Consider the following 26,460-nt stretch of genomic DNA (forward strand, 5'->3'; position numbering starts at 1 on the left):
TAGGTGCGTGCCACCATGCCTGGCTAATTTTTTTTTTTTTTTTTTGTATTTTTAGTAGAGATGGGGTTTTGCCGTGTTGGCCAGGCTGATCTCGAACCCCTGACCTCAGATGATCCACTCGCCTCTGTGGGTAGCTCTTTTTCGCAGGCAGATTATCCCAATGGGTGTAGCTGTCAGCGGAGAGGAGTCCTGGAGTGGGTAGCTCCTCTCCATAGGCAGGTCATCCTGTCGAGTGTGCAGCCCTCAGAGGAGAGGAGACTGCCATGGGCAGCTCCTGACTGAGTCCAGTTTTTATGGGCTTCAGAAGGGAGGAAGTGCGTGCTGATTGGCCCACCGGCAGCCATGGACAGGCCTGGAAAAAGCACCATAAGTTACCACTCAGGGGGCCATGGACTCCATCCGGAATTGACAGCCTGGCCCCCATGTTTCAGACCATCCCTGGCTTGAGGATGGGACTTCACTGGGTACCCACCCTTTTCTGCTAGGAGCCTGCTGGCCTCCTGCCACCATCTACATGTCATCCAGGGTGCCCAGGCTGTTTGTGCTGAGGGGCATCTGCAGGCCTGTGCCAAGCTGTCCTCAGTGTCCCCCTTGGCCTCCTTCCCATGCTTGTCGGCGCCCAAAGTCTGGAGAGGGCCAAGGCGGCAGGGCACTTGAGTGTCAGCACCACCTCTAGTGCATGTACACCTTCCTGGGTCATGACAGCCCAGGCACAGCCACAACTTTGCTCTGAAATTGGAGTGGGTGCCCGGAGTGAGGAGAGGCCAGTCAGTGGGATCGGGCACTTCTGAGCCTGTAGGGGCAGGGAGGATTCCTGTGTCCCTGAGAGTGCAGGGATGCCTGAATCCACAGCTGCAGCTGGGCAGGAAGGTGAGGCTCCCACCTGCTCCTGGCTCCTGCCGGCTCCATGGAGTGTGAAGCCTTGGCCGTGCCACCCCTGCTATAGCTGGCATCATGGCAGCGGCCACTCCAGTCAGGCTACTGCTGCCATCAGTAGGAAGAAAAAGAAAATAGAAGGAGAACTACTTTACAAATAGTTTATGAAGCTGAAAAAATTAAGTTCCTGATTACCTCCTGCATTTGTAATTCTGTATGCTTTTGACTTCAAAATTGATCAGTTTTTCTATTTTTTTTTTTTTTTTTTTTACTTATATGTGTTGTTTTTGGGTAGATATATGGAAGAGAGGCCACCAAAGTCTTTACCTACTCTTCACTTTCTCCTGTTTTCTTCACTTGCTCTCTTCTTGTGGCTGGAACGCTTTGAAATCTTGAAGTGCATCTGCAGTGGACACTGTAGTGGGTATCCCCTTTTAATAAACAGGGCAGCTTGGTTCTAGGCCTGCAGTGGATTAATTAGGAGAAAAGGGGCTCAGATCCTATTGAAGAGAAATAGGTTTAGTCAGTGGGCAGAATATCATCCCCTTAAGTTTTCTTAAACCTAATTTCTAAAAATGACTGCTAAAGCTCTGGTTTATACTCTCATGATTATACTGTCCCATGAAAAAAGCTACTATGTGAAGAATAAAGCTTAGAAGCAATGCATTTTGAGTGACAAGAGGAAAATAGCTGGAGAGAGATAGCATAGGAACTTCAGAGTGGTGTATGGAGCAAGTTTCAAGGCTCGCCACAGCTCTTTGCCTTCTCATGGAATGATTATAAGCAAGTTCTGTAGTTATCACATCATCTAGCTCAGAGGGGAAAAGTGAGTCAAACCTGGGGACCCTAACCTTCCCTTCTGGAGAGAAACAAGTTGCATCATCTAGTGATTCTTTTTCAGTTTTCCTGATCAATTGCCAGTTTGTTTCATAATTACAGCATTTGCCCCATGAAAGGCAGGTTATAATTTTCAGGATTATAGCTTATCTCCCCTCGGTTAGCATTTCAATTCATGCCTTTCTTTTTGTGGAAGTACTGTTGGTCCTTCAGGAAGTTTAGGAAGCAGGCTGCTGTCATCAGCCACAAGATTAGAAATCTTTTCGTAGGTGGATAATATCCTAGGAAAGTTTCTACGTGGCGGATAGTCACTTGAGTTTTTGATAATCTTTTTTTTGGTTAACTTCCATTTCAAAGGAGGATGTCTTTTAACTTTGTCTCCATATTCTGAGGCTTATCAACAGCACCTATGACCTCTTTTTGACTACAGAGTTGAGGTCTGATGAAAACACGAGTTCGTAAGAGTTGGAGAACACAAAGTTTAGTTCAGCCCTCTAAAATGTGTATGTGATGTGTGTGGCGTGTTGCGTGCATGATTTCCAACGAAATGTGGAAGTAGGTTCAGGGAAGAATGAAGTATAGTATGCTGTTGAAGGCCCTGTCATAGGGACTTGATGAAATATTTACTAAGAACCAGCATTCATACAACTGCTGACACATGCATGCTGGCTGATGCAGTCTGAACAGGAGGCATACACTGGCGATAATTAGTTTCAGGATTTGGCTAGCAGTCCAGTGTCCAGTTGGCATGTGGAGAGAGGTATCACTTCTTTAGCTTTTATCGCAAAAGGAATATGGTGCTATTGGACAAACGTTTTTTAAGTTAAAAGGAGATATTAAAATGCACGTGAAATACCTTTTGTGGTTTTACTATTTTTATGATGTTGTTAATTTTTTGCAGCAGAGGAGTAAGGGAAAATCTGGCATTGTTGTATTTCAGTCCAATGTTGTTTGCTGTTTGGAAATGGCAATTAAATTTCATTGGGAAATGGAGAAAAATGATAATGAAATACAGAGAGGAAAATGCTCCACCAAAAGGTTGCGTAGTGAAATTTAATAGTTTTTTTTTTCCTACTTTTTTTTTGTTGGTGGTGGTGATACATATGGATCACTGGCCCCAGACTTTTAAAATGTGTACTTGAAACTCAGAATGCAGATACCCTAACAATTGAATATCTGAATGTCTATGGGAATCTCATGAATCAAATGAGACTGGAGGATTGTTAATATAGTAGAAAAGTTCTCCCATTCCACTCCATAAAGAATTGATTTTTGAACTTAAGAATATTAAATTTTGGGAGGCAGCACGTAAACGATTCATCCCCAGAAGTCCTCAGTTTTCTTATCTGTGAAGTGGAGCTCACAAGGTTGTCGTGAGTGCTAGAGAGAGTGCATGTTATGTCTGCAGGTAGGTGCCAGGGACCTTCTTTGGGTCTGCAGTGGCTGGCAAATTTGAAACGTTCTCTAAAGTTATGGAATTTCCACCCCATAAAACATACATTCCCTTCTAGGCCTTTGTCTTTAGGAATATAAATATAAAATACCATACAGATTGGCGGGCTTTTGACATGAAAATAGGATCAGAACCTTCACACTATTTAGAGATTTACTTTTATCACCTAATAATATATAAGACACCAAAAAAATTTCTTAAATCTGAGAATGTAAATTTCTATGTAAATGTTACTCTCAATTTCTCCTTTTTGTTTGTTTATTTGTTGTTTAACCTGGAAAGAATAGTATCTGTGTTTTCCCATCAGCTACTCATTAATTTAGCAGTTCCGGAAGTGCTGAACAATTTTATTAAATAAGAATAGGAAGCAACAATTGTGCTTAAGATTTTTTTTTTAAAAACCCACCTACCTAGAAACTGGTAAGATTGAGAAGCTGAGCTGGAAAACGTAGGAAGTTTGCTTTTTCTCACACTGCCCTGTTTGAACCTGCTGAGATTAGACAGAAGATGCAGCTAAGGTTCTGTTGCTGTTGTGTCAGAAATCAGTAGGTGTTTAACAAGCCTGAATATGTTCTGAAAGTAATTACACACACACCGCTTGTGGCTTTCAGTGCTTGTCTCTAATCCTGAATGGACTCACATTTTATAGTGAGCAAGTAGGTACAGTGTTCCTTGGCTTCAGTAATGAACTCGCTCAAATATTGAGAGAAAGTCTATTAAAGAAAGGATCTGAGGAAGTCAACCCTCTTTTTCTTCATCTCTAGTCCCTCTGGAAGTTGGCAGAGGTCATTCTTTCTAGTTCTGCCGTGTCTTCTGATTTCTTACTCAGTAACTCTGAGTGCTGTATTTGAAGAGACTTCATATTGAATTTGGTGCCTTTAAAATTACAAGTTATTCTGTATTTGCCCTTCCATAGCAAGCATAGGATAGGATTCTTTTTTGCCCCCTATCGTGTTTGGAGTTCTATGTTAGTCTGGGTTTTTAAAAAATAACTAGGGACTCAATAGTAGCGGCTAGGAGGAAGGAAAGAGATGGAAATTGACCCAGCTCACTCATTTTCATGTTGGGACAGATCCTCTACTGTCATAGACAACTTTCTCTTTTGCCCTGAAGAAATTGGGAGTAGCTGTTTGAGGCATGTTTCCTGGGTTCTTCTTTCTTTTTTAGGGGCCAGGTTTTGAAACAGGGCTGATGTATAGAAAGCCTGACCACAGATCTTTGACTGGCTGTAAATACCTTCTTAGGAGTAAAGATTCCTCAATGGTGGTTCAGATTGTGCAAAATGGTAAGCAGGTCTCCAGTCACCTTGTGGCAGGTCGATATTAATTATTAGAAAATGTTAGTTGACTATCCCTGTAGAGGTATTTAAGGCAACATAAAATCAAGTAGCATGCACATATTTTAATAATTTAATTGTTTAAATTTCCAGAATAATTCCAGAATAATTCTAACTATATGCCAGATATTTATGTAACATTGCTTAGCACTTTCATTGTTGGGGCAGATGAAGAGATGTGAGGGCAAGTGTTGAGTATGTTTGAAACACCATGGGCAGCCAAGACAGGAAATGAGCTGGAGTGGAAGCCCTGGGACCCATCCGGAAGGATCGATTTAGTGTGCTCACAAGGTTGGATATTGTTCTATTGGTGTATTGGTTTTCTCTTGTGGCAAAACAACATCGCATAAACATAGTGGCCAAAAACAACACCCGATACACATAGTGGCTTAAAACCGCACATGTGTATCCTCTCACGTTTTGCATAGGCCAGGAGTCCAGCGTGTGTCAGCTGGTCCTGTGTTCAGGGTGCCAGAAAGCAGAAATCAGGTTGTTCACTGACTGCATCCTCATGGAGACATTGGATTAGGAACAGATCAGCTTCATACTCCTTAGGGTTGTTGGCATAATTCATTTCCCTGTGGTTGTACAACTGAAGTCCTTGCTCTCTTGCTGCCTGTTGTCCAGGAACTGCTCTCAGCTAGAGTCCACTCGAATCCTTGCCATGAGGCTCCTGTAGCACAGCCACATAGAACCTCCCTCACCATGATTTGTCTTCTCAGGAATCTCTGACCTCACCATTGGCAACCAGCCAGAGAAAACGCTCTACTTTGAAAGGGCTCACATGATTAGATCAAACCCAAATGGATAATGTCCCGGTCTTAAGGTCAACTCTACCCTCCAACATCACCTAATCACAGGAGTAGGATCTGCTTTATTCACAGTTTCAGGGATGGTGCACGCATATGCACCAGGGAGGCAGGAAAGCTTGAGCCATCTTAGAGTTCTGCTTGTCACAATAGGGGATGGGTGCTTCTGAGGAACTTTATGTAGGGGAGTTATTTGGCTCATTCATGTTTTTAAAACGTTCTTCTATTGGCTAAATAGCAATTGGAGGCTAAGGGAATAGAACAGGGACACTAGTCAGCTCTGTCGTAAAGAACCAGGCAGTAGATGCTGAGAACCAGAACCAAGGCGAGGCAGTTGGCAATGGGGTAGAGAGAAGAGAGTAGATTTGAAAGAACTATCCTGAGAAGGGGCAGGCCTGATCAATTGGATATAGGAGGGGGATACACGTAGTGGTAAGATCCAGTAACTGATAATGACTTCGAGATTTGTGGACTAAGTGATTGCATAGAGAGTTGTACTACCAATGGATGTAGAATACAAGAGAAAAAGTTTATGGGGGAAGACAGTGAATTTAACTTAGACCTATTGAATTTAAAGTGCCTGCCATATGAAAATAGCAATCTACGATTGCAACTGGATATATTGTTTGGCATTTGCAAGAGAGGTCAAGTTGGTAGACGTTGTGGGAGCCATTATCTTTTTTTTTTTTTCTTTTTTTTTTTGAGACAGAGTCTCGCTCTGTCGCCGAGGCTGGAGTGCAATGGCGTGATCTCCACTCACTGCAAGCTCCGCCTCCTGGGTTCACGCCATTCTCTTGCCTCAGCCCCTGTAGCTGGGATTACAGGGGAGCCATTATCTTTTATATAGGGGAGCCATTATCTTTTATACAAATTCAAACCTGGTGGTGAATGAGGTTGTTCAGGTAGTGAGTAAATGAGTAAAAAGAAAAGAGCCTTAATAACTGGGCTCTGGGGATACTAACCTTTGAAGTAGGGAGTGGGGAGAGCTTTCTCAAATCCCGCAACCTTGGGTTCTTCCCCACACAGAACCTGTTTTCCATTTTTACCGTGTTCCAGCTTATGAACTGGGAGTACCAGATCCCTTGGGGGACATTGCAGTAGTGTCCATCAGACAGTTCAAAAAGAGAGAGTGCATAGAAAAGCATCCTGATACAATTGTCTAAGTGCCACGCAAGGACTAGAAAACAGGAAGTGGAAGGGTGCGTAAGGTACCATTGTGAGGAAATCATTGAGTGTTGTCATGCTCTTTGATTGATTCCTGTGCCTTCTTTCAGTTCATTGCCAGTTCCCCTTTTATTTCTTTAATTCGGCTTTTGCTGTCTTTCATACATTAGAATTTCAGCTATACAAAGTGGTAAGAACCATAACATTACGTTGCTTATGAGGAATGACTGATGCCTGATTCTTCTTTGGACACCTTAAATATTAGAAGTAACTTTACATCAGCATACCGCATAATTGTGATTTTTAGGGTACCATTATTAAAAAGTGTGAAGAGTGGTGTGATTCAGAAAGTTCTCTTAAATGTTTATCTGAAATTAGAAAAAAAAAAAAAAATAAACCCTTTAAGTGTAGCCTCCAGCATTTTTCCAGTTTGGGACTGTAATAATACCCTGCTCTTACCTTCTGGCCCTGGCAGGAGGCATCTGGTGCTGAACTGTTGGTCTCACTCCCTCTCTGCACAGCAGAGAGGCAAAGGATTCTTTTTTTCTCCTCCATTTTGTGGCTTGTATCGACCAGCCAGTGCACCTTAAGCTTTTTGTTTATTTGTTCTCTCAGGGGTCACAGACTTCCAGTTGTGGGAGTTTTTGTTGGAACAAATAGCATTTCCATCAATAAAGTTAGCTTCCTAGAACTTGCTGTCATGATTTCCCTTGTCAGATGACTATTGTGGATATTTTCTTTCCAGATAAATGGAATTTAGAATCTTCCTGTTGCTTCTCTTGCAAGACTGACCAATTTTGTTAGCACTGCCTAGTGACTGTTTCCTATAATCTAGGTCGAGGATGAGTCTACCGTAGGCAAACCAAAATGACCAGATTAGATATTAATTCACGAAATGCTTTGATTGGTGCAGGTTTCTTCTTGTCAATAAACAAGATACCTTTGTTGTGTAAGAGTGTGTCTGTTCAGCGTGACAGACAGCTGTGTTTAACTTGTATGTACATTTGGAATCCTTTTCTAATAAGCACATGAGAAAATTCTAAGTCCAATTCGCACTTAGGAATGCACCTCATTTTCCCTGCTGGTGCTTATAGACATGAGTGATGGTGTGCAGATGCACAGGCAGTGTAAGGAATTGGTTCTTGTTATGGTGTTTGGAAAACTGGAAGGAATACAGAGACTTGTTATTTTTTATGGAATGCCATGGTGACAGCAAATAAAGTCACTAAAAAGGCACCACATTCTTTAGGGAAATGCCATTAGACTGAGCTTGTAAAACACATGAATGGTTGTAAATGATTACCCCAAGCAAAATGCTTGGTTAATGTCTCCAGTTATTCCTTTAGAAAAAATACTGCCCAGACATCACGACTTACAGAGCTTTCTTTAATAGTATGATGATTGCGAATTCCTCGTGATAGGGGAAAAACAATAAAACACCACCACTAAAATTGGAAATGTAGTATTTCAAAACTGAATTTTACTTTAACTTCGGATTTCCGTTATTTAAACCCCATGTTCTAGCAAGGACTTAGGCTGTTTTACGTAAATGTACCCAACATAATGAAGAGAAAATAAATACGTAGAAAGCAGACCAAGAGAAAATGAGAGTAAGAAGCCAGGCTTGAGGTTAGTCCACAAAAGGCATGTTCTGAGATCTCTAACAGGCACAGAGGAGAAAGCCTCGAGCCAGTGTCCATGCCACAAAAACTACTTGGTAGGTGAAAAGGAGCGAGTTTATTCCAGAGCCAGTTTAAGAGAAACTCTGCTGCAGCTCTCTGAAAGCTTATTCAAGGAGTGGACTGTGAACAGCCGTCAGAAACATCTCAGTGATCGTTCTTCCTCTCAAGCAAACCTTTAATGAGCATTAAGTAATGATTCATCAGTTTGAGATTATGCTCCTCGTTATGTATGTGAGATGCAACTTGTTATGTTTAGTACACATACCACATCCACACACACATATGTGCAAATATGTACATATACATATCTATGTGTTTATATGTCACATTTTTTAGACACAGGAATTTTGGTATGGATAAAACTAGAGAATGTGGAATGGACATGGGGCCAAAATGGGCTTTCTAGTTCCTTCCCTAACAAGTTTAGATGGTGGGACTGTCACAGAAGATGGGTTGGGCCTGCAGTGTGCTGTTTCCCAGCCATCTCCCTGAGGACCATTACTTAGAGAACCCAAGTGAGAGGCCACTCATATGTAGCAGCCATGAACCTGCTGAGCCAGTCAGCAGAGAAAAGCAGCCAGTGATTATCCTCAGCAAACTAATGAGGAACAGAAAACCAAATGCTGCACAATCTCATTTATAAGTGGGAACTAAACATTGGGTATATACGTGCACACAAAAATAGGGACATAGACACTGGGAACTCCAAAATGAGGGAGAGAGGGTCAGGGAAAGGACTGAAAATGACCTATTGGGTACTATGCTCACTACCTGGGCAACAAGATCAACTGTACCCCAAACCTCAGCATCATGCAGTATCCCAATATAACATCTGCACATGTACCCCAACTCTAAAATAAAAGTTTAAAAATAAGAAATTTAAAATCATCTTCTAGAGATAATTTTGTATAGTCTGCAGTCTTTCCTTCCTTATGAGTCTATGATAATAGGTAGTTTATTTTAGAAAAAAAGTATACATTTTGATTGCATTCATTTGGTGTGTGCGTCATGTATAATCAAATGCATATGTATGTCTGTTACACACTGATATTATTAGCAGAAGAGAAATCAGAATATCCCCAGGAATACATAATTTCTGAATTTATTTCCGTAAGAGGATGGCAGCTTAAAATTTACATTCTCATTCAATAGATACAGATTAAGAACTTCCTTTATATAACCAGAAATTTTAATTTTAATTAATGAGAGATTTAAAATACATTTATTTTATCTTTTATCTTCAAAAAGATCTAAAACAACTACCAAGGTTATAGTTAAGTTATGGATGTGCCCAACACTAAGTTAGAAAACTTAAACAAGAAGCAAAAGTCAAAAATTAATAATTCATAATAAATCTGATAAGGCCTTCAAAAAAAAAAAAAGAGAGAGACCAGTAGACATTAGGCTGTCAATACACAAATTAATTGGCTTCCTACTAGAAGCCAATGAATGGGATCAATATAGTTACAATATCTAGGCAATATTTCAGAGCTATATATTTGTTTGCTTATTTTCGAAATGGGGTCTTACTTTGTTGCCCAGGCTGTACTCCAATTCCTGGGACCAGGCAATCCTCTTTCCTCAGCCACTTGAGTCGTTGGGACTAAAGACATGCTCTACCACGCCTGGACTCAGAGCTGTATTTTAAAATATCAGCGCTAGAGATGATGGGCATCTTCTCATGAGAGGTGAGGATTTGACTAGAACATATTCACAAAGAGAGTATCACCCTCCTTCTGCAAGGACATGGTTCACAGAAGTGCCTGAGGTTAAAATATACCTCAAAAATTTGGATCTAGGCCATTTTAGAGACAAAGGGATACTCAGGATCCCAGAACTGTACTTTATAGAGCATGACTTCAATAATTTTAACCCATAAAAACTTTAAAGCACTCATAGGACATTTAAGCTTGAGCAATGTAATTTTTTCTGTAGTCTTCAAGATAACCTCAAAGCAAAATATGTGCCCACATGTGTCCATTAGTTCATTTCATTTATAGGATTATTAACTGTTAGTCCATTTTAGTCCATTAAATATGCTGACTGCTACAAAAATGTCACTGTCAGTTTTAGAACAGTTTTTAGGTACAAGACCAATTACAGATTTAATAGTTGATACTCCAAACTGTTATTCCCATGTTTGTTTCTATAGTTAGATAGGGGAGAGAATATTTTCCTAGTTATCCAGGAGTTTAAAGTTTTGAGGAGAGAATCCGAGACACATCCCCCTACCATGCCCGGAACTGCCATCTGCATTCATCAGATGACCACACCCACTAATCAGTTGGTGTCCAGATCCAGGTGTGTTGATAACTGGGCAATTCGTGTGGCCTAATACAGTGTAGCCAAGACCTCTCCTTAGAAACCATGATCCATCCTGTATTTTTCTATTTTGTGAAGGATAAAATGTGTATCAAATCAAAGTAATAGAGTCAAACCACAGTTTCAGACCACTTACTCCTTGGGGGAAACTTGAGAAGTTTATCAGGAAGTTAACCTTTATATGACATTTGAGGTGGAACATTAAAAAACTAACAGGTTTTTCATTTGTGGGAATAAAGTATTCTCTTTTACAAAATGGGGTAAAATTCAACACTGTAGTTCTAGCCAGAGAAGATTATACCCGCATGGCAGAGAAATATAAACAAATTGGTCATGAACAAATTTCAAAGATTAGAGCAGTTGTTGAAGAGTTTTAAAGCAGGAAATGAACCCCAGATGCATTTATTTAGCTTGATTTTCTTTGATATTTTCAAAAAAATGTTTCTGCTCAATGCCTGACACTGTAAGAATACAGTGGTGAGTGGAAATGGCTTATGGGTAGGCTACGGCAACCACGACTCAAATTCTAATACAAAAATAAAAGTGCCCCCCTGACAGTGGCAACGCAGGAGCTATAAAAACATCTTCCCTGAGATTTAACCTAGTCCTGCAGTTCAGGGGTGGAATCCTGAGGAAGGGGTGCTTGAGTGGTAGAGAGAAGGATGAGTGGGTAGAAGGCTTCAGGGCGTGGAGGTGTGTGTGCAGTCTCCTGTTTGTAGGAGAGAGGCTGGGAGGGGAAGAGGTGAGATAGCAGGGAAGCCACAGAGGCAGGCAAGCCTGGGAGGCCCCTGCAGGGACTTCCCACAGTTAGGCTTTTGCTGTCTGTGTCCCAGAAGCATCTCTCGCTACTGAATCTGATAGCTAAACCATGATCTTGTCATATAGCTTTCTTCTCCCTGAGATCCGTGGTTTGTTTGTTTGTTTGTTTTCCTTTTCAATGGTAAAACAGAAGTTAAAATAAATGATACAGTCTCAGGGATAACCTCCCTAAATTTTCACTTCACTGCCCACTGTGCCATCTGAGACGACTTGTTCCACCAGATGAAAGCAAGGAGAGCTGGTTTATAGGATCAGCAAGACTTCCAAAAAAGCCTCTCAGTGCTCAGCCTTACTCAAGTTCAGCCCCGAGGGCAGATAAGCTCCAGGAAAGACAATTGCCTTATCACAAGCAGAGAAAAAGCAGTGCAGTCTAAAAGCCTATGTAATCTTTTACTTTTGCTTGAAGCCATTTTGAGAGTTCAGTTTGCCTTATGGTTTCAGTTTTTATGCAATTGTTATTTACTACCATTTGCAAATGCTACTCATATGTTTTACAGATTGTAACCACAAAACTTAAAGAAATAGTCATCTGAGATTGGGGAAGGAGCAGTGGCTACCATTCCTTGGAGGCTGCTGAGCCATGGGATCGCTGCAGTGAGCGTGCCTCCCTGCTGCTCCAGCTTCTCACTCTGCTGAGCCCAGAAGACAGGGCCTGCCTGGTCTGGTTCTCCAATTAGACCAGGCCTCCCATCTTCTTAGCAGGGTTCAGCAGCTTCCTCCCTCCCCCTGTTACAGGAGTGGGAACGACTGGGCAAAGAGGATTAGCACTGGCTTTCCGGGATTGTGGGTTCACGCAGTATTAAGCCAGGATGCCCTGACAGAGGAGTGTTAGAAAACAATACTGACCTTTGACGTGTAGACCCAACTATACCCCTCAGTGGCTCAAACAGGGTATTACATGTATCAGAAACGAAAAACAAAAAGTATACAGAATCAAAATATTTAATGATTGAAAAGGTTTTTTCTTCCCCTATCTACTGGACTTTAAATACTCATCTAAAATATGATATGTTCAAGTGCAGACAAGACTGAACTAAGCATCATTTACAGTGTGAGCATGTCCTGTTTTTTTAACCACTTATTTACATTTCATTACAGGTCTTACATAGATTACAATATCATTTTAATTTAAACATTTATATTTAACTGGTAAAATGATACATTGTTACATTTTTAAATACACTGGTAGTTTATATAATAACCTTGACATTCTTTCTCTTTCTATTTATTCTCAGCTTTGCCCTACTAATATAGGCTTAGATAGTTGATGGACAGAAAAGGACACAGATTCACTTAGTACACACTTTTTTAAAGCAATGACAATATTATTCTTATGTTGTTTTGCTTATCAATGCCTTATAGAATTGAAAAGTGACAGTGCTACAAATTCATAGTCATTAAATTCGTATTATTGAAAGTGGTGTTTTTATTGTCAATATTTGAATTGCATATAGCTCTTCATTTGACCAAATGGATTATAAATCACAATTCAAGTTTTGTTTGTTTGGGTTTTTTTTTTTTTTTTTTTTTTTTTTGAGAATTCTTACAAAAGACATTAAGTACTTCCTCTCACAGGAAAATTCTCAAAGTTTCACGTCATTCAGAATTAGCTAATATAATTATGTGATTCAAGTTTAAGTATGTGTCTGTTTCAAACGTTCCTCCTTCTTAGACTTCTTTTTCTGCATTCATTTTGCATGCATTGGCTTAGTGACCTGAATCCTTAGCAGATTAACAGCAGGAAATGTTGTCTGACACTTTGCTGCCAACATCTCATATGTGTGATGTGAAACTCTTTGCAAAAAATCAAGCCCGACGTTTTTGCTAGCCAAGAAGCATGCTTTATCATCTACCACAGTGCACATCTCTGAGTGCAAAAGCCTGGTTTCAAATAGAGACTGAAATTACAACAACAAATGAAGGCAGGAACCAATTGTAGCTGATTAAAAAATAAAAGTGCCTTTAAAGAAAGGTAGATGGGCTTAATATGTAGGAAGGTACTTTTGTCATGTATGTGTTTGAAGTGTTTGTGCACTGAATCTAAGTCAAAACATAGGTCAACTGTACTGCATGTGAACAGCTCAATCTAGTTTGGGCATTGCTGTATGCCATATATATGATACTATTTCACTATCTTATGTTTTGGCTTACAATGTATAATACCAAAATGTGCCAGTATACGCAATATGTATTTAAAACTGTTCTGTGAGTGTGTGTTTATGAAGAAGAATTGAATGTAGACTGAGTTTACTAATATCAATACTATTTTTAAATAATTTCCCAGTTTCACCTATATAAAGAGAAGGGATTTGTTTTTCATAAGAGTAATGGTATGAATTGTTTTCTATGATTTCATTGTAGAATAAATAGGATTTTAATAGTACATCAGTCTCTATTCCAAATTCAGCATTGGAAACCTTAAATTTATCAGGCTCCTTATCAAAAAGGTCTAATAATAATCACCCACGTTTATTGCTCACGCTTCCCATAAGGTAGGCAATGTACGTTCCAGTGTTTTATCTTAATGCAACAATCCTATGCATAAGTACCCTTATTATTTCCATTTTATAATGAAAACAATGAAGCTCAGAGAGGTTTAAATAACTTGTCTAACATCACAGAGCTGATTAGTTGTAGAACTAGAGTCCAGCCTCGGGACTGTCTAATAATACTGTACTTGAATAATGGGAAGACAAACTTTCAGTGGGTAGGAATATCTATCTTAAAGGTGTTTAAATAATGCCAGATGAATTCTCATCTGTAGATAATTTAGAACTGGAAATTAAACACATATGTTCACTGTTTTATTTATAAACTTACCAAGACCAGGAAATAGTTTCATATTCCTATGTTTAACAGAAGGCTCCAGATCATTATTGCTAACTTGATTAAATGAGAATGTGACAGAACAATTGTTGATTGACTGACGAATGTTTGAAAGAAGTTACCCTCATGGTTTTCTGAAGAGCTGATTGCTCATGAATTTAAAGAAAGGACTGACAATATATGTGCCATCTAGAGAGAAGAAATGTGATCTCTGCCTCTCACATCAGCCGTCTGTGAATATGCTGCCTGGATCACATTTGGGGTTAGTACATAGGCTGAAAGATCCCATTAAGTCCTGCCTCTTGAGAATGGATGTGGATAATGGACTTTCCATGCTTATTAAACATGGCATTGCACGTACACTTGAGACAAAAAGCCCAAAAAGACAGGAGATGCACAGAGGATAGCTGGTGCTTTATCTTTCTTCTTAGGGCTTCCCAGCTCCAGCCCTTTCTCAGGCTTTATGGGCTCTGTTGTCCCAGACCAGACACCACCATCTTTTGTTCCTGGGTTTGACTATGGCCCTTTGGCATTTTCCAAGTATGGATTTAAAACAAAACAAAACAAAACCACTCTCCACTTAAATTTCAAGGCAATGTTATAGAGTATTTTTCTATCAAGAATGCATTAGGAAAAAAGGAAGTCCAGGAAAGGTGACTTACGCAGAGTCCAGGTGTCTGATTTGGACTGTGGCCCAGAGAGTTTGGTGAGCCCTTCAGAGGCTCCATCTTTGAGGTAAATGGTAGTGCAGTCATTTAGAAATAAAGACAAGTCCGAGTGACCTTTAAATGTAAGGAAAATGAAAAGGCATTCAGGGAGGAAAAAACGCAATTAGGGCAGGAAGCATGGGGGGAAAAAGATGACGTTTTGTTAGATTCGTCCAAAATAATGTGAGAAAAAATTATTTCTTCAAATTCCTGTCAGTAGCACTTCTTAGACACATAGATCGAATGCCTGCTGTGTTCAGGACACCGTACCCGGGCAGTAAAAAGGGCAAGCAGTTTTCCGTCCTCAGGGAGCAGAAATAGGACTTCACAAAATACTACACTCATGAAGGAATATAACTTCCAAAAGAAAATCAGGGGTCTGTGTGAGGAAGATAGGTGATGGAGAGAATGAAGTACTTGGGTTGTAGACAGCCCCTCAAATAAGGATACAGAAGCATCAGTTTTGCTGGAAATTTTCAATATCATAGCCCTCCATAATTTCTTGTAGTAACACAAGTGGATTTGAGCCTAAGCCAGCATAGGCAGGAGGCTTTTTTATTTTCATTTTTCAACGTTATTGTCTAAAGAAACGCATGTGTGCATCCTGAAGAGCATTGCCGACACACACACCTTCTGATGCAGGAGCCCCATTCCTTCCTGAGCAGCAGGGACTGCTGCTTAGCTCCAGTTCTCAAGCAAAACAACTTGTTCTCCTCCTTCTCTTCGTGATTATACAGCTTCAGATAGATAACTGTACCCTGTCTTCTAAGGCTAAAAGACAGTTTTTGACTTGACAGATTTCTCTAATTTCAGCTGTGCCAGAAGAGGACTTCACTCAGGCTGATTCATAGCTTTGTAAGAGTGAAGGAAAAAACCTATTATGTTGTAGTCCGGTGCTGAAACTTGACGCAATTTGTGTCTTCCTGCTTTTTGCACTCATTGTCTTGGGCGCAGATTAAGAGATGATTTATAAGGATTCAGGAATGGAAGCAATGCCCATTTTGGAGAAAGCTGTGCCAAGGAGAGTTGTCCTCCCTGGGTTCAGTGGCAGGTGTTTGTACCTGTCAGTCACCCCAGTTACCTGCTAGGGAAGATGTGAATGCTCCTGGCTCTAAAGAGGAGATCAAGACATTTATTAATGTACTAAGGGTCATTCTTTAGTAATGTAACAGGATCTTGAGTAAAAGTATATTTTAACTATACAAAGGGAAAGTGTCTCCCTGTTTCTTAAAAAAAACACAAATTTCTAAACATTTCTATTTTTCTTATGTTGTATTCATAGTTTTAAATGAAAGTTAGTGTTTTTGTGTTTCTTTCCACAGTTTAGTGGTTTATTATTTCTGATTTATGTCATTTTATTTTAGCATTTGACTGGTTTATCATTTCCTGAGAACTTTTATTTTCAGGAAAATGTGTTGGAATGAATGTCTTCAGATTTTTAAGCCTGGGTCAACAATAGAAAGACCCCATCTCTACAAAAGCATTTTTATAAGATTTGCCGGAAATGATGTTACATGCCTGTATGCTAACTGGGGTGGGAGGATTACTTGAGCCCAGGAGGTCGAGGCTGCAATAAGCTATGATTGCACCCCCGTACTCTAGGGTGACAGAGTGAGACCCTGCCGCTAAAAAAAAAAAAATGGATTTTAGGCACATGTGTCTGTGTAAACCAATTTTACTATAATGCAACTATGAATTTAATTTAGCTTAGACTAAATCTGAAAAAGCTACATACTTCCCCCCAAAAACGTAAAATGTCTTTAGAGTCCTCATATTTAAAAATTTATAAGTTGCAAACACATTTTAATATAAAGTGACTGTTCAGCCATATCAGCATACCAGCATGCATTACCTGGGAATCTTTAAAAAAGATTGGAGCCCAAGGTGGATGGATCACTTGAGGTCAGGGAGTTTGAGTGACCACGTCTCAACTAAAAGTGCCGAAACCATGTCTCTACTAAAAATACAAAAATTAGCTAGACCTGGTGGCGGGCAGCTGTAATCCCAGCTACTCGGGAGGCTGAAGCAGGCGAATCACTTGAACCCAGAAGGCAGAGGTTGCAGTGAGCTGAGATCATGTCACCGCACTCCAGCCTGGGCAACAGAGTGAGACTCCATCAAAGCAAAACAAAAAGCGGATGCCTTGGTCCAACTTCAGAAATTCCAATGTAATTGACCTGAGGTAGGGGCCTGGACACTGACATGTTTTAAGTGCCCCCAGGATCCACTGTTGAAAACCACTAGTTGAAAACATTGCTTCTGTGTCATTGCTTATGGCTTGCTAGTAAGAAAAATACTTTTGTAAAGTTTCATCAAGTTATTGTTTTAATCTCTTAATGGAATTTGACAAAAAAAAAGAGACCCCGTGAAATATGACATGCAGGAGGCCCAATGCCATTGCAAATGTCTTTACGGTCAGGGATATGACGTGAGTGCCCAGAGACACAGCTGGGATGTAAGGCAGGATATAGAGAGTGCAGCCATAAAGCGCTACAAAGTCCAAAGGAGAGAGAAATCACATTTGTCTGGGAAGACAGGAAATGCTTCAGAAAGTTGGTACTGGAGAAACCTCTTGAAGGACGAGAGGACCTAACAGGCAAAGCAGAACATGTGGGACATTGAGAGCGTCATTATGGGTAATGCCTGAGATGGATTGAAACACATCAGAACTGTTTAACTCAATGAGTTCATCATGATAGTATGAAGCCAAAAGATCTAATTGGTGACGTTGGGTGATGCTAGGGAGCCAACTCATTATCTTGAAAATGGATCAAGGGAGAGAAACAAGCATTTATCTTCATTTTCTTACTTAAACTGTGTCACTGGGTAAACAAATAGTTTTGACAAAAAGAAATACCTCTTTATAAACATGCTCCAGTTAATAAATGGAGAAGAAATGATTCAGATTAGAATATCACCATTTTGCAGTCTGGAATGAATGGTATAGGACAATGATCATCAGTGGCTGCTAATATCACACATTTAAAAAAACATCAAGCAGTCATGTAATGCCTCCTTATGAAGTATCATTTATGAAAAAGAAAGCAGAACCTGACGAAGCTTCTAGATGTAACTCCCAGTTTAGGGGCCATTCAGGAGACTGGGAGAGCTGGTAAATTACACCATAAAGATGCAAACAGCAGAATCTACACTGAAAGAACTCCACAAGCAAATGACCGAGTTTCTTAGGCAAGTTAATTTCAAGGGGAAAACCAAGATAAGTGGGGAATTATCAGGTTAAGTTTTGAATTTTCTAAAATGTTGATTCAATTAAAATTTTAAGTTTGTATTTACTCATGATGAAAGTACCATCATTTGGAGCTTAACCTTTTTTTTTTTTTTTTTTTAGCTAAGTTTCTTAAGTAATTATGTTATTAACAATTTAAACTAAGAATGTACTTTTGTCAGTCTTTCTCTTTTAATTAGTAGATGTATTTTCTGGAGCAGTTTTAGGTTTATAGAAAACTTGAGCAGAAAGCACAGAGTTCCTATATACCCCTCACAGTCTTCCCCTCACCCCCCCGTTTCCCTATTTTTATTTTTTGCTATTTCTTACAGGAAGGATCCCCTATTTTTAACATTTTGCATTAGTGTGGCACATTTGTTAACTGATAAGCCAATATTGACACAGTATTGTTGACTGAAGTCCATAGTTTACATTACAGTTTATTCTTTGTGCTGTTCATCCTGTGGGTTTTGACAAATATACAATGTCATGCTTTCACCATTTCATGATCATACAGATAATGGACCGTTTCATTGTCCCCCACATCCCCTGTTAGCCACCTGTTCATCGCTCCCCACCCCCAAACCCTTGGCAACCATTGGTCTTTTTGCCTTAAGTTTTGCCTTTTTCCCTTAGTTTTGCCTTTTCCAGGATGATATGTACAGTAGTCCCCCCCACCCATTATCTGCAGTCTCACTTCCCCATACCGTTCTCCACAGTTTCACTTACCCACAGTCACTGTCTGAAAGCAGGTGAGTTCAGTACAGTAAGATATTTTGAGGGAGAGATAGAGACCATACTCGCATAACTTTTATTACAGTTTATTTTGTAATTATTCTATCTTACTATCAGTTATTGTTAATCTTTTACTGTGCCTATTTTATAAATTAAACTTTATCAAAAGTATATATGTATAGGAAGAAACAGAATACGTAGCATTCACTACTACCTGCAGTTTTAGGCATCCACTCGGGGCCTTGGAACATAAAATCCCATAGATAACGGGAGACTACTGTAGCTGGAATCATACAGTATGCATTCATTTCAGATGAACTTCTTTCACCTAGCAGTATGCATTTAAGGTTCTTTAATATCTTGATAGCTCATTGTTTTATCAGTGAACGTTATTCCATTATCTGAATGCACCACAGTTTGTGTCTTCATTCACATAAAGAAGGACTTCTTGGTTGCTTCCAAGGTTTGGCAATTATGAATAAAGCTGTTATAAACATTTGTGTGCAAGTTTTTGAGTGGACATGAGTTTTCAACTCATTTGGGTAGATACCAAGGAGCATGATTGTTGAATATTGCAAGAATAGGTTTAGTTTTGTAAGAAACTGCCAAACTGTCTTCCAGAGCAGCTCTACCATTTCGCAGTCTTGTCAACAATGAGTAAGAGTTCCTGTGGCTCCACATCCTCACCAGCGCTTGGTATTTTTATTGTTCTGGACTTTAGCCATTCTGACATACGTGTGGAGCTATCTCACTGCTGTCTTAATTTGCAGTTCTCTAATGACATTTGATGTGGAACATCTTTTCGTATGCTTATTTGCTCTCTGTATATCTTTGGTAAGGTGTCAGTTCAGATATTTTGCCCATTTTTAAATTGGGTTGTTTTCGTATTGTGTTTGAAGAGTACTTTGTATGTCTTGGGTACCAGTTCTTTATCAGATATGTGTTTTGCAAATATTTTCAGCCAGTCTCTGGCTTACCTTTTCATTCTCTTTAAGTTCTCTTTTGACAAACATCTCCTAACACCCAACGATTTCAAGAATCAATTTGGAAAAGTTTTAATTAAAGAAAAAATGTAAAAGTTATGAAACTTGTTGCTTGGAGATATGCCATTTTTAGGATATTTCCTTTAAAGCTTTCCTGATTGTCGGACTGCGGTATGTCCGTTTACCTTATCAGAAACAGAAATGCAGTTTGTCAGGGGAAGTTTTAAGAAGAGGGCAAGCTACCATTGGTTTGTTACTCTAGGAAAGTAAAATCACGTTTTGGGGATGACATCATACTGAATACTATACACAAACTGAATGCTTTTGAGTCAGAGATGATTTAACCACTCACAAAGAACTGTAAGACTAAAATCTCAGTCTTTTCTGATTAGTTAAATTATCCATTAGTTTAGAATACCTCTATCTATTTTTTTTTTAATTACTCAGTTCTTGACTCATAGTGTAGCATGTAACCACACCCAATGATAGTAAGATACCTAGATTTGATTACTTAATGAACAACATGTCTTTGAAACCATAATAAACATAATTTTTCCAAAATTTCCAGTCTGATTGATTGTTGAGATTTAGTCATATGATAAACATTATTACCTGCAGGTACATGCAGATATCAACAAGTAGAATTAGTTGACTTGGAAAGTTGAATAATATGCTAGAAAAAAAATCATCTGGGTTAGAAGAATCAAGAAACTTTTAGAGTTGGGAGAGAAGGGATCCAGTCCAGGGCTGGAAAATAAGTTTCATGTCATGTCCCACCTCCATCCATTGGCAGCATCTTTCTCATCATGATGTGTAGAAGGATGCTGATGCCCGCTCTGGGTGCTATGGGAGAGAGTGCCTCAATCCATTAGTGGTTTGCAAAAGGAAGCCCAGTAAGAGCCTCAAGCCCATAAACATCTTGCCCAGTAGAATCTTACATCCCCACTCAAGGATGAGAAAATGGAGGCCCAAATAACTTAAAAGCCTTTTCCAGAGTCACCCAGTTGGTTGGTGGCCATGCTTATGTTTAACAGGTCAGAATTTCATTGCTTCCATCCCATGATATAACCATCTACAGTTGATATCAGACAACTGGTCTCAGCTCTAAGGGCTAGGAAAAAAAAATCTCCAGTGTGGACTAGTATGTCATTGTCTTTAAAACTAGGGTTTAAAATATGTTTAAAATACTCAGTAAGAAAAGGTCTGGTCTATTTAGGAGAAAGGTGGGACTCATTAATAGAAATCAAATTGCGAGGAACCAGAAAAGTGAGAGCCAGTTAGCATTAACAGTCTGTGCTTGAGCTAACCCGTGTCTCTTGTTAGGCAAAGGAAAGAACACAGCAGCCAGAAAGTGGCGAATTGTAACTATGACCAGGGCAGCCTGCAGCATATTCAGAAATGATTCCTCCGTTGAGAACTGGCTGCGGTCTCTTGGGTCAGAGAATATAGGAGACATAGGGTCCTGTGAAGCCTTGTAGAGAAAAGTTTTGTGTTTGCATTTGTTTTGGTTTTGTTTACTCATTGAGAAATTATTTGGCCAGACACTGATATATATTTTCTATGTTGTGTGTATGTAGGTAAAAAAAAAAAAAAAAAAAAAAAAAAAAAAAAAAAAAAAAGGGGTCAAGCTAAAGCAATTAGGTAGTAAGTAGGCATTTGATATCTAAAGAGTGGGACATGTTAATTATAAAGCTGCTTATTGGCGCCACCAGGAGTTGGATATGTACTCCTATATAAAACATGCATAATAATCTGCTCTACTTTAGTTATTCTACCATTTGTCAGCCACCAGGCTATAATAATGGCTGACATCTATAGAATGCTTAATAAATATGCCACCACTAGACCACGTTTGAATACATTATTTGATTTTAATGTCGTCCATCCCAAAGAAGCAAGTAGTGTAATACCCATTTTACATAGCTGCAAGGGACATCCTGAAGATTCAAGCCCAGGTTTACCTGATTCTAAAATCACTTCCCAGGTCATCATATAAGTCTGTCTCTCTCATCCAACTGCTTTGAACCTCTGTTCTTATCTGTGAACAGCAGATCATACCAATAGAAGCATCAGAAGAACCCATTTTTGTGAAAACTTTATAATTTGTGAAGGATTATTCAGAAATAATATGCTTTTATTTATAAATAAATGATTTAAACCAGCAAACAGGGGCTTCATTGTAATATTTATTCATAGCCGATGTGCAATGTTATGTAGTTTTGCTAACAAGTAATTTATTTTCATAATATTTTATGGAACTGTTTTTTCCAAATACATCATTGATTATTTAGCTAGCTATGATTTAGGCCTACTTTTCTATCATAAATTTGCCTTTTCTCCTAAATAGTCATGCTTGAGGGGACTGAGTAATTGCTTTCAGGATAATTACAGCTGCATAGTAACACAACACACGAGTCACAGGTCTTTTGAATGCTTATTATTTTGGCATAGACATAGTTGATCAGTTTTCATATTTCTCATTGGTATTACATTAAATCTTAAAGACATATGCTTAATGTATTAGATGTAAAATGTTAGTAGTGCACTAATAAAAAACTAGTTTAGTTTATTTGTTGCCAGTTAATTCATCACAGACTTCATGACTATGTTTAAAGGCCTTTGAACGATAAGATGAAAAAATGATATGTCACAATAAATTAAGCCGATGAATTTTTTTCCAAATGACTACCTTTTTCTCCAGATGCCTGCTTGGTGGTCAGAAATATAACTCATATATCTCTATTTTGTATTTATATATGATAGCTCAAGTATTCTTTAAACTTAATATTTTGTTATGTTTAATAAGGATTTGCTCTAAAAAAGTTGAGAAAAACTCTGTACAAACTGAAATTGGTGACAAAAGGAAAACAAAACAAAAATAATGAAATTTGTTTAATGGATTTTAGAAAGTGGTCCTTAGAATTTCTAAGTAAAGATTTGGGATAGAAAGTTTTAAGTGAGAGTCTGCCTAAGACAAGGAGCAGGGTTAATTCTTCTCAGGCTCTCAAGTTTATCTCATAGAGCTGCAATCCCCCACCTTTTTGGCACCAGGGACCAGTTTCATGGAAGACCATTTTTTTCCATGGACTGGGGTGGAGGATGGTTTTGGGATGAAACTGATCCACCTCAGATCATCAGGCATTAGATTCTCTAAGGTGCACGCAACCTAGATCCCTTGCATGCACAGTTCACAATAGGGTTCGCACTCCTATGAGAATCAAATTTTGCCACTGATCTGACAGGAGGCAGAGCTCGGGTGGTAATGCTTGCTCGCCTGCCACCCACCTCTTGCTGTGCAGCCCTGTTCCTAACAGACCGTGGACCAGTACCCATCCACGGCCCAGGGGTTGAGGACTCCAAATCTAGATAATTGAGTTAGGGCACTCTGCAATATGGCTTTTGTTGGTTTGTTTTATACTCTTTCACTCTCAGGATTTTTATATTTCACATATTTAGGCTTCCAAGCATCACATTATTTTCCCCAGTTGCTTCTATTTAGAAATCAGCCACTGGTCACCTGTAAGTACTAAGTAGCACTGTTGATACTTTGCTTTTGTTTGTTTAATCGTAGGGGTGGGCTTTTGTAGATTGAAGCCTCCCCTCTGCCCCACAACCCCCATTTTTTAGCCTTTTTTGCACTTAACAGGAAATGGCAAAGTGACCACACTTGTTGGTCACTCCCTAAAGTTACACCAAGCAATGTTTTAAATATTACCTGGTTTTATCTCTGATGTTTGGGAGAACTTTCTTTGTGTTCTATTGACTTGCTTTGCTTTTCTGTTTCCTGTAGAAACGCTCCAGAGGACAAGTGCTGTTTGATAAAGTGTGTGAACACTTGAACTTGCTAGAGAAAGACTACTTTGGGCTTACGTATCGAGATGCTGAAAACCAGAAGGTCAGTGATCAAAAGCAATGCAAAATAAGATGGCTTGAACTGCTCATTACTGCCAGAAAGTGAACTGAGACTGAATGGGTGGATCACTTTCTCCACCTCCCTTCATACTCCCACACTTTCTACTTTGAGTCTGTAAATGTTGTTAATCATCTATTCCTTGATGAAGGAAATCACTGACAGCTTCCTTTAATCTGGAATATTCTGGTAACAGTAAATGAACCCTTGTTTTTCATGCTTGAGTTATTTGTGGTTCCTGGAAGGCATTTTATGTGGTACCTTTTGCGGGGGGTGGCGGGTAATATATTTCAGTAGATTATTTGAACCAATGAAAATAAATGGATATTTATGTAAAAATCATGCTCATACGCCAAAATTCTGTGAAGATATTATGATTGTAACTATTGCTGCTGCCCTATTTTCATTCATCTTTTATGCTTTCATATTGTTTCTTAAATCAGAATATGAGGGGGATTGTGTGCTTACCTGACACTTATCTAATGTGTTTAGTACACGTTTTATGTTTAATGCAGTATCTCTGTAGACTTTGTTCAGGGCTGTATCTCCTTAATCCGCATAACTACCTGAGAAATACAGAAAAGGAAATCGTTTCTGTTGCATTCACACTGGAAGCTGACTCAGAGATTTTGCTCATAGTTGTTACTAGTTTTGGTGTTGTGCCATAAATCATCCTTAATACCTCCCGCATTCTCCAGACAATGGCTAACTTCATTATTAAACATCTGATTTTACCAATGAGGAAAATCAGAACCCACAAGCAGCTGCTGATTTGTTGGGGAAGCTTCCTAGGGGGATACCTGAGGATCTTTCATTGCAGAAGTCTCTAATGTGGAGCTGAATGGCTGGGACATCAGTGTATCCAATTACATAGAGTTTTAATTTATCCTAGTAACTTGTTTGAACATAGAATCTTCTGCCTTTTTCCCTCTGTTTCTGTGCTGGCTTGAATCCCTGAAGGCAGTGGTTATAAAAGAAAAAGACTTGTCGGGCCCAAACTGCATACATGTGCATTTTCTCATTAGACCAGTGCCTGGGCCTTTGGAGGGCTTGGCAGAGGGGCACCAGATGTGGGGCAAGGACCACAGTGAGGGAAGCCTTCCCACGACCACTGACTTCTCACTGCGTTTCGGGAGAGTCTGTACCTAATCAACATTAAGTCATTTTTATTCTCCTCTGATGCAAATTCAAAGTGTTCTTTCCTTTTCAGAATTGGTTGGACCCTGCTAAGGAAATAAAAAAACAGGTTCGAAGTAAGTTCTTTTGGATTATTTTTTGTGGAAATGTGAAGGTTTTCAGAGAGCAAGTTGTCTGAATTTGTAGCCCATACCTAAGTGGCTAGCGTGAATACCAACTTTTCTTGTGTCAAATTTGATCTGGCAATTCCGATAGTATTCATTTTGTAGTTGTCACAACTTGGGGGTCAAAGGGACCGCGATGCTTGGCCTGTTTCTCTGCCTGTGAATAGATGTCAAGTGTATGATTTAATCAACTGATGTTAGAATTGGCAATTAACCATTTAAAAGTTCCAAACTGCATTATTAATGTTCCAACAGTCACAAAAGTATGAAAGGCCAGATAAAAGTCATAATCATTTCATAGCTTTGAAAAGGAATAACAAGTCAAACTGAAGGTTACTGTCTGGTAACAGCCTCTTTTCCTAGTCCCCTGAAGGCAATTTGAAAAATACGTATTTTAATGGACCAAACAATTGCATGAGCAAGTGACAAATTTAAAATACAAGTAGCTAGTAAGTATTAAACAAGTTGCTAAATTTTACTAATGATTAAATGCAAATTAAAATGACACATCATTTTTCACCTATTCAGATGACCAAAGAATTAGGGTTTAATAATAAATTATAGCACTTATTTACTCAAGAATAAGTTGGTTCAATCATTTCAGAGGGCAGTTTGTCAATATTTATTAAAATTTAAGCTGTACTTACTCTTTGACCCTTAATTTCACTTGTGGAAATTTATTCAGCATATGTATTAACGAGGAAAATGTGCATGTGTATAGCAAATGAAGGTTCACTATCTTACTATTTACGGTAGGAGAAAACTAAAAGCACCTTAATTATCCACGTATAAAGAAATTATTAAGTCAATCATGGAATAGCCATATAAATACGTATTAGTTCTCCTTAGTGAAAATCAGTTTGCAGAATATTTTCTATAGCACAATCACATTTGTTTTTAAAAAATTATATCTGTATAGATGTATGGAAAACTTGTGGAAAGCAGGAAGATTTTATTGGTAATTACTCCAGAAGTATTATCATCCAATGTAGGGGTTGAGGAGGAGGAGTTTTTAAAATTTTTTACCCTTTGCTATAGCTCTTACTTTTGCTGCAAACATGGATACTAACTTAAAATAACTACATTTTTATTCATATTTTTGTCAGCGAAGTCTGAATTCTTTCAAACAACTAATTCTAGTTAAAGAATACATTTAAGAGCAGTTTATTAATAAGAACATCATTCCCATTTCAATAAGTAAAAGTTTTCAACAGTTTACTGTTAAAAGAGCAAGCAAATACTTCTTAGTGCCTTTGAAAGCCCTGAGCTATCGAAATAATACCGCAAGTACTAATAAAACATAGTTAGTAGTGAGCAGTTTGAAAATGGTTCAATACTAGATACTATCCCAGAAAGACAAAATATAACCATACTTCCAGATATAAGAAAGTCGACTGATTATGTATACAATTAAGACATACTTACCGTATGTTTGAGGGAAATTTGATATATCCACTAAGCAGAAACTTGATAA

At 38.9% G+C, this 26,460-nt stretch overlaps 1 protein-coding gene across 9 annotated transcripts in view; it reads left to right on the top strand.

Moving 5' to 3' along the window:
• Positions 1-26,460, top strand: part of EPB41L3 (erythrocyte membrane protein band 4.1 like 3) — a 153,687-nt gene that overhangs the window by 76,672 nt on the left and 50,555 nt on the right. For all 9 annotated transcript variants that reach the window (XM_017867911.1, XM_017867913.1, XM_017867915.1 and 6 more), the window contains exons 4-5: positions 23,566-23,670; positions 24,896-24,938. In XM_017867911.1, coding sequence (XP_017723400.1) covers positions 23,566-23,670; positions 24,896-24,938 — 148 coding nt within the window. The remainder of the gene's footprint in view (positions 1-23,565; positions 23,671-24,895; positions 24,939-26,460) is intronic.

This window comes from Rhinopithecus bieti, unplaced genomic scaffold (assembly GCF_001698545.2).
Source record: "Rhinopithecus bieti isolate Rb0 unplaced genomic scaffold, ASM169854v2 scaffold_3856, whole genome shotgun sequence".
In the NCBI taxonomy this organism is placed as follows: Eukaryota; Metazoa; Chordata; class Mammalia; order Primates; family Cercopithecidae; genus Rhinopithecus; species Rhinopithecus bieti.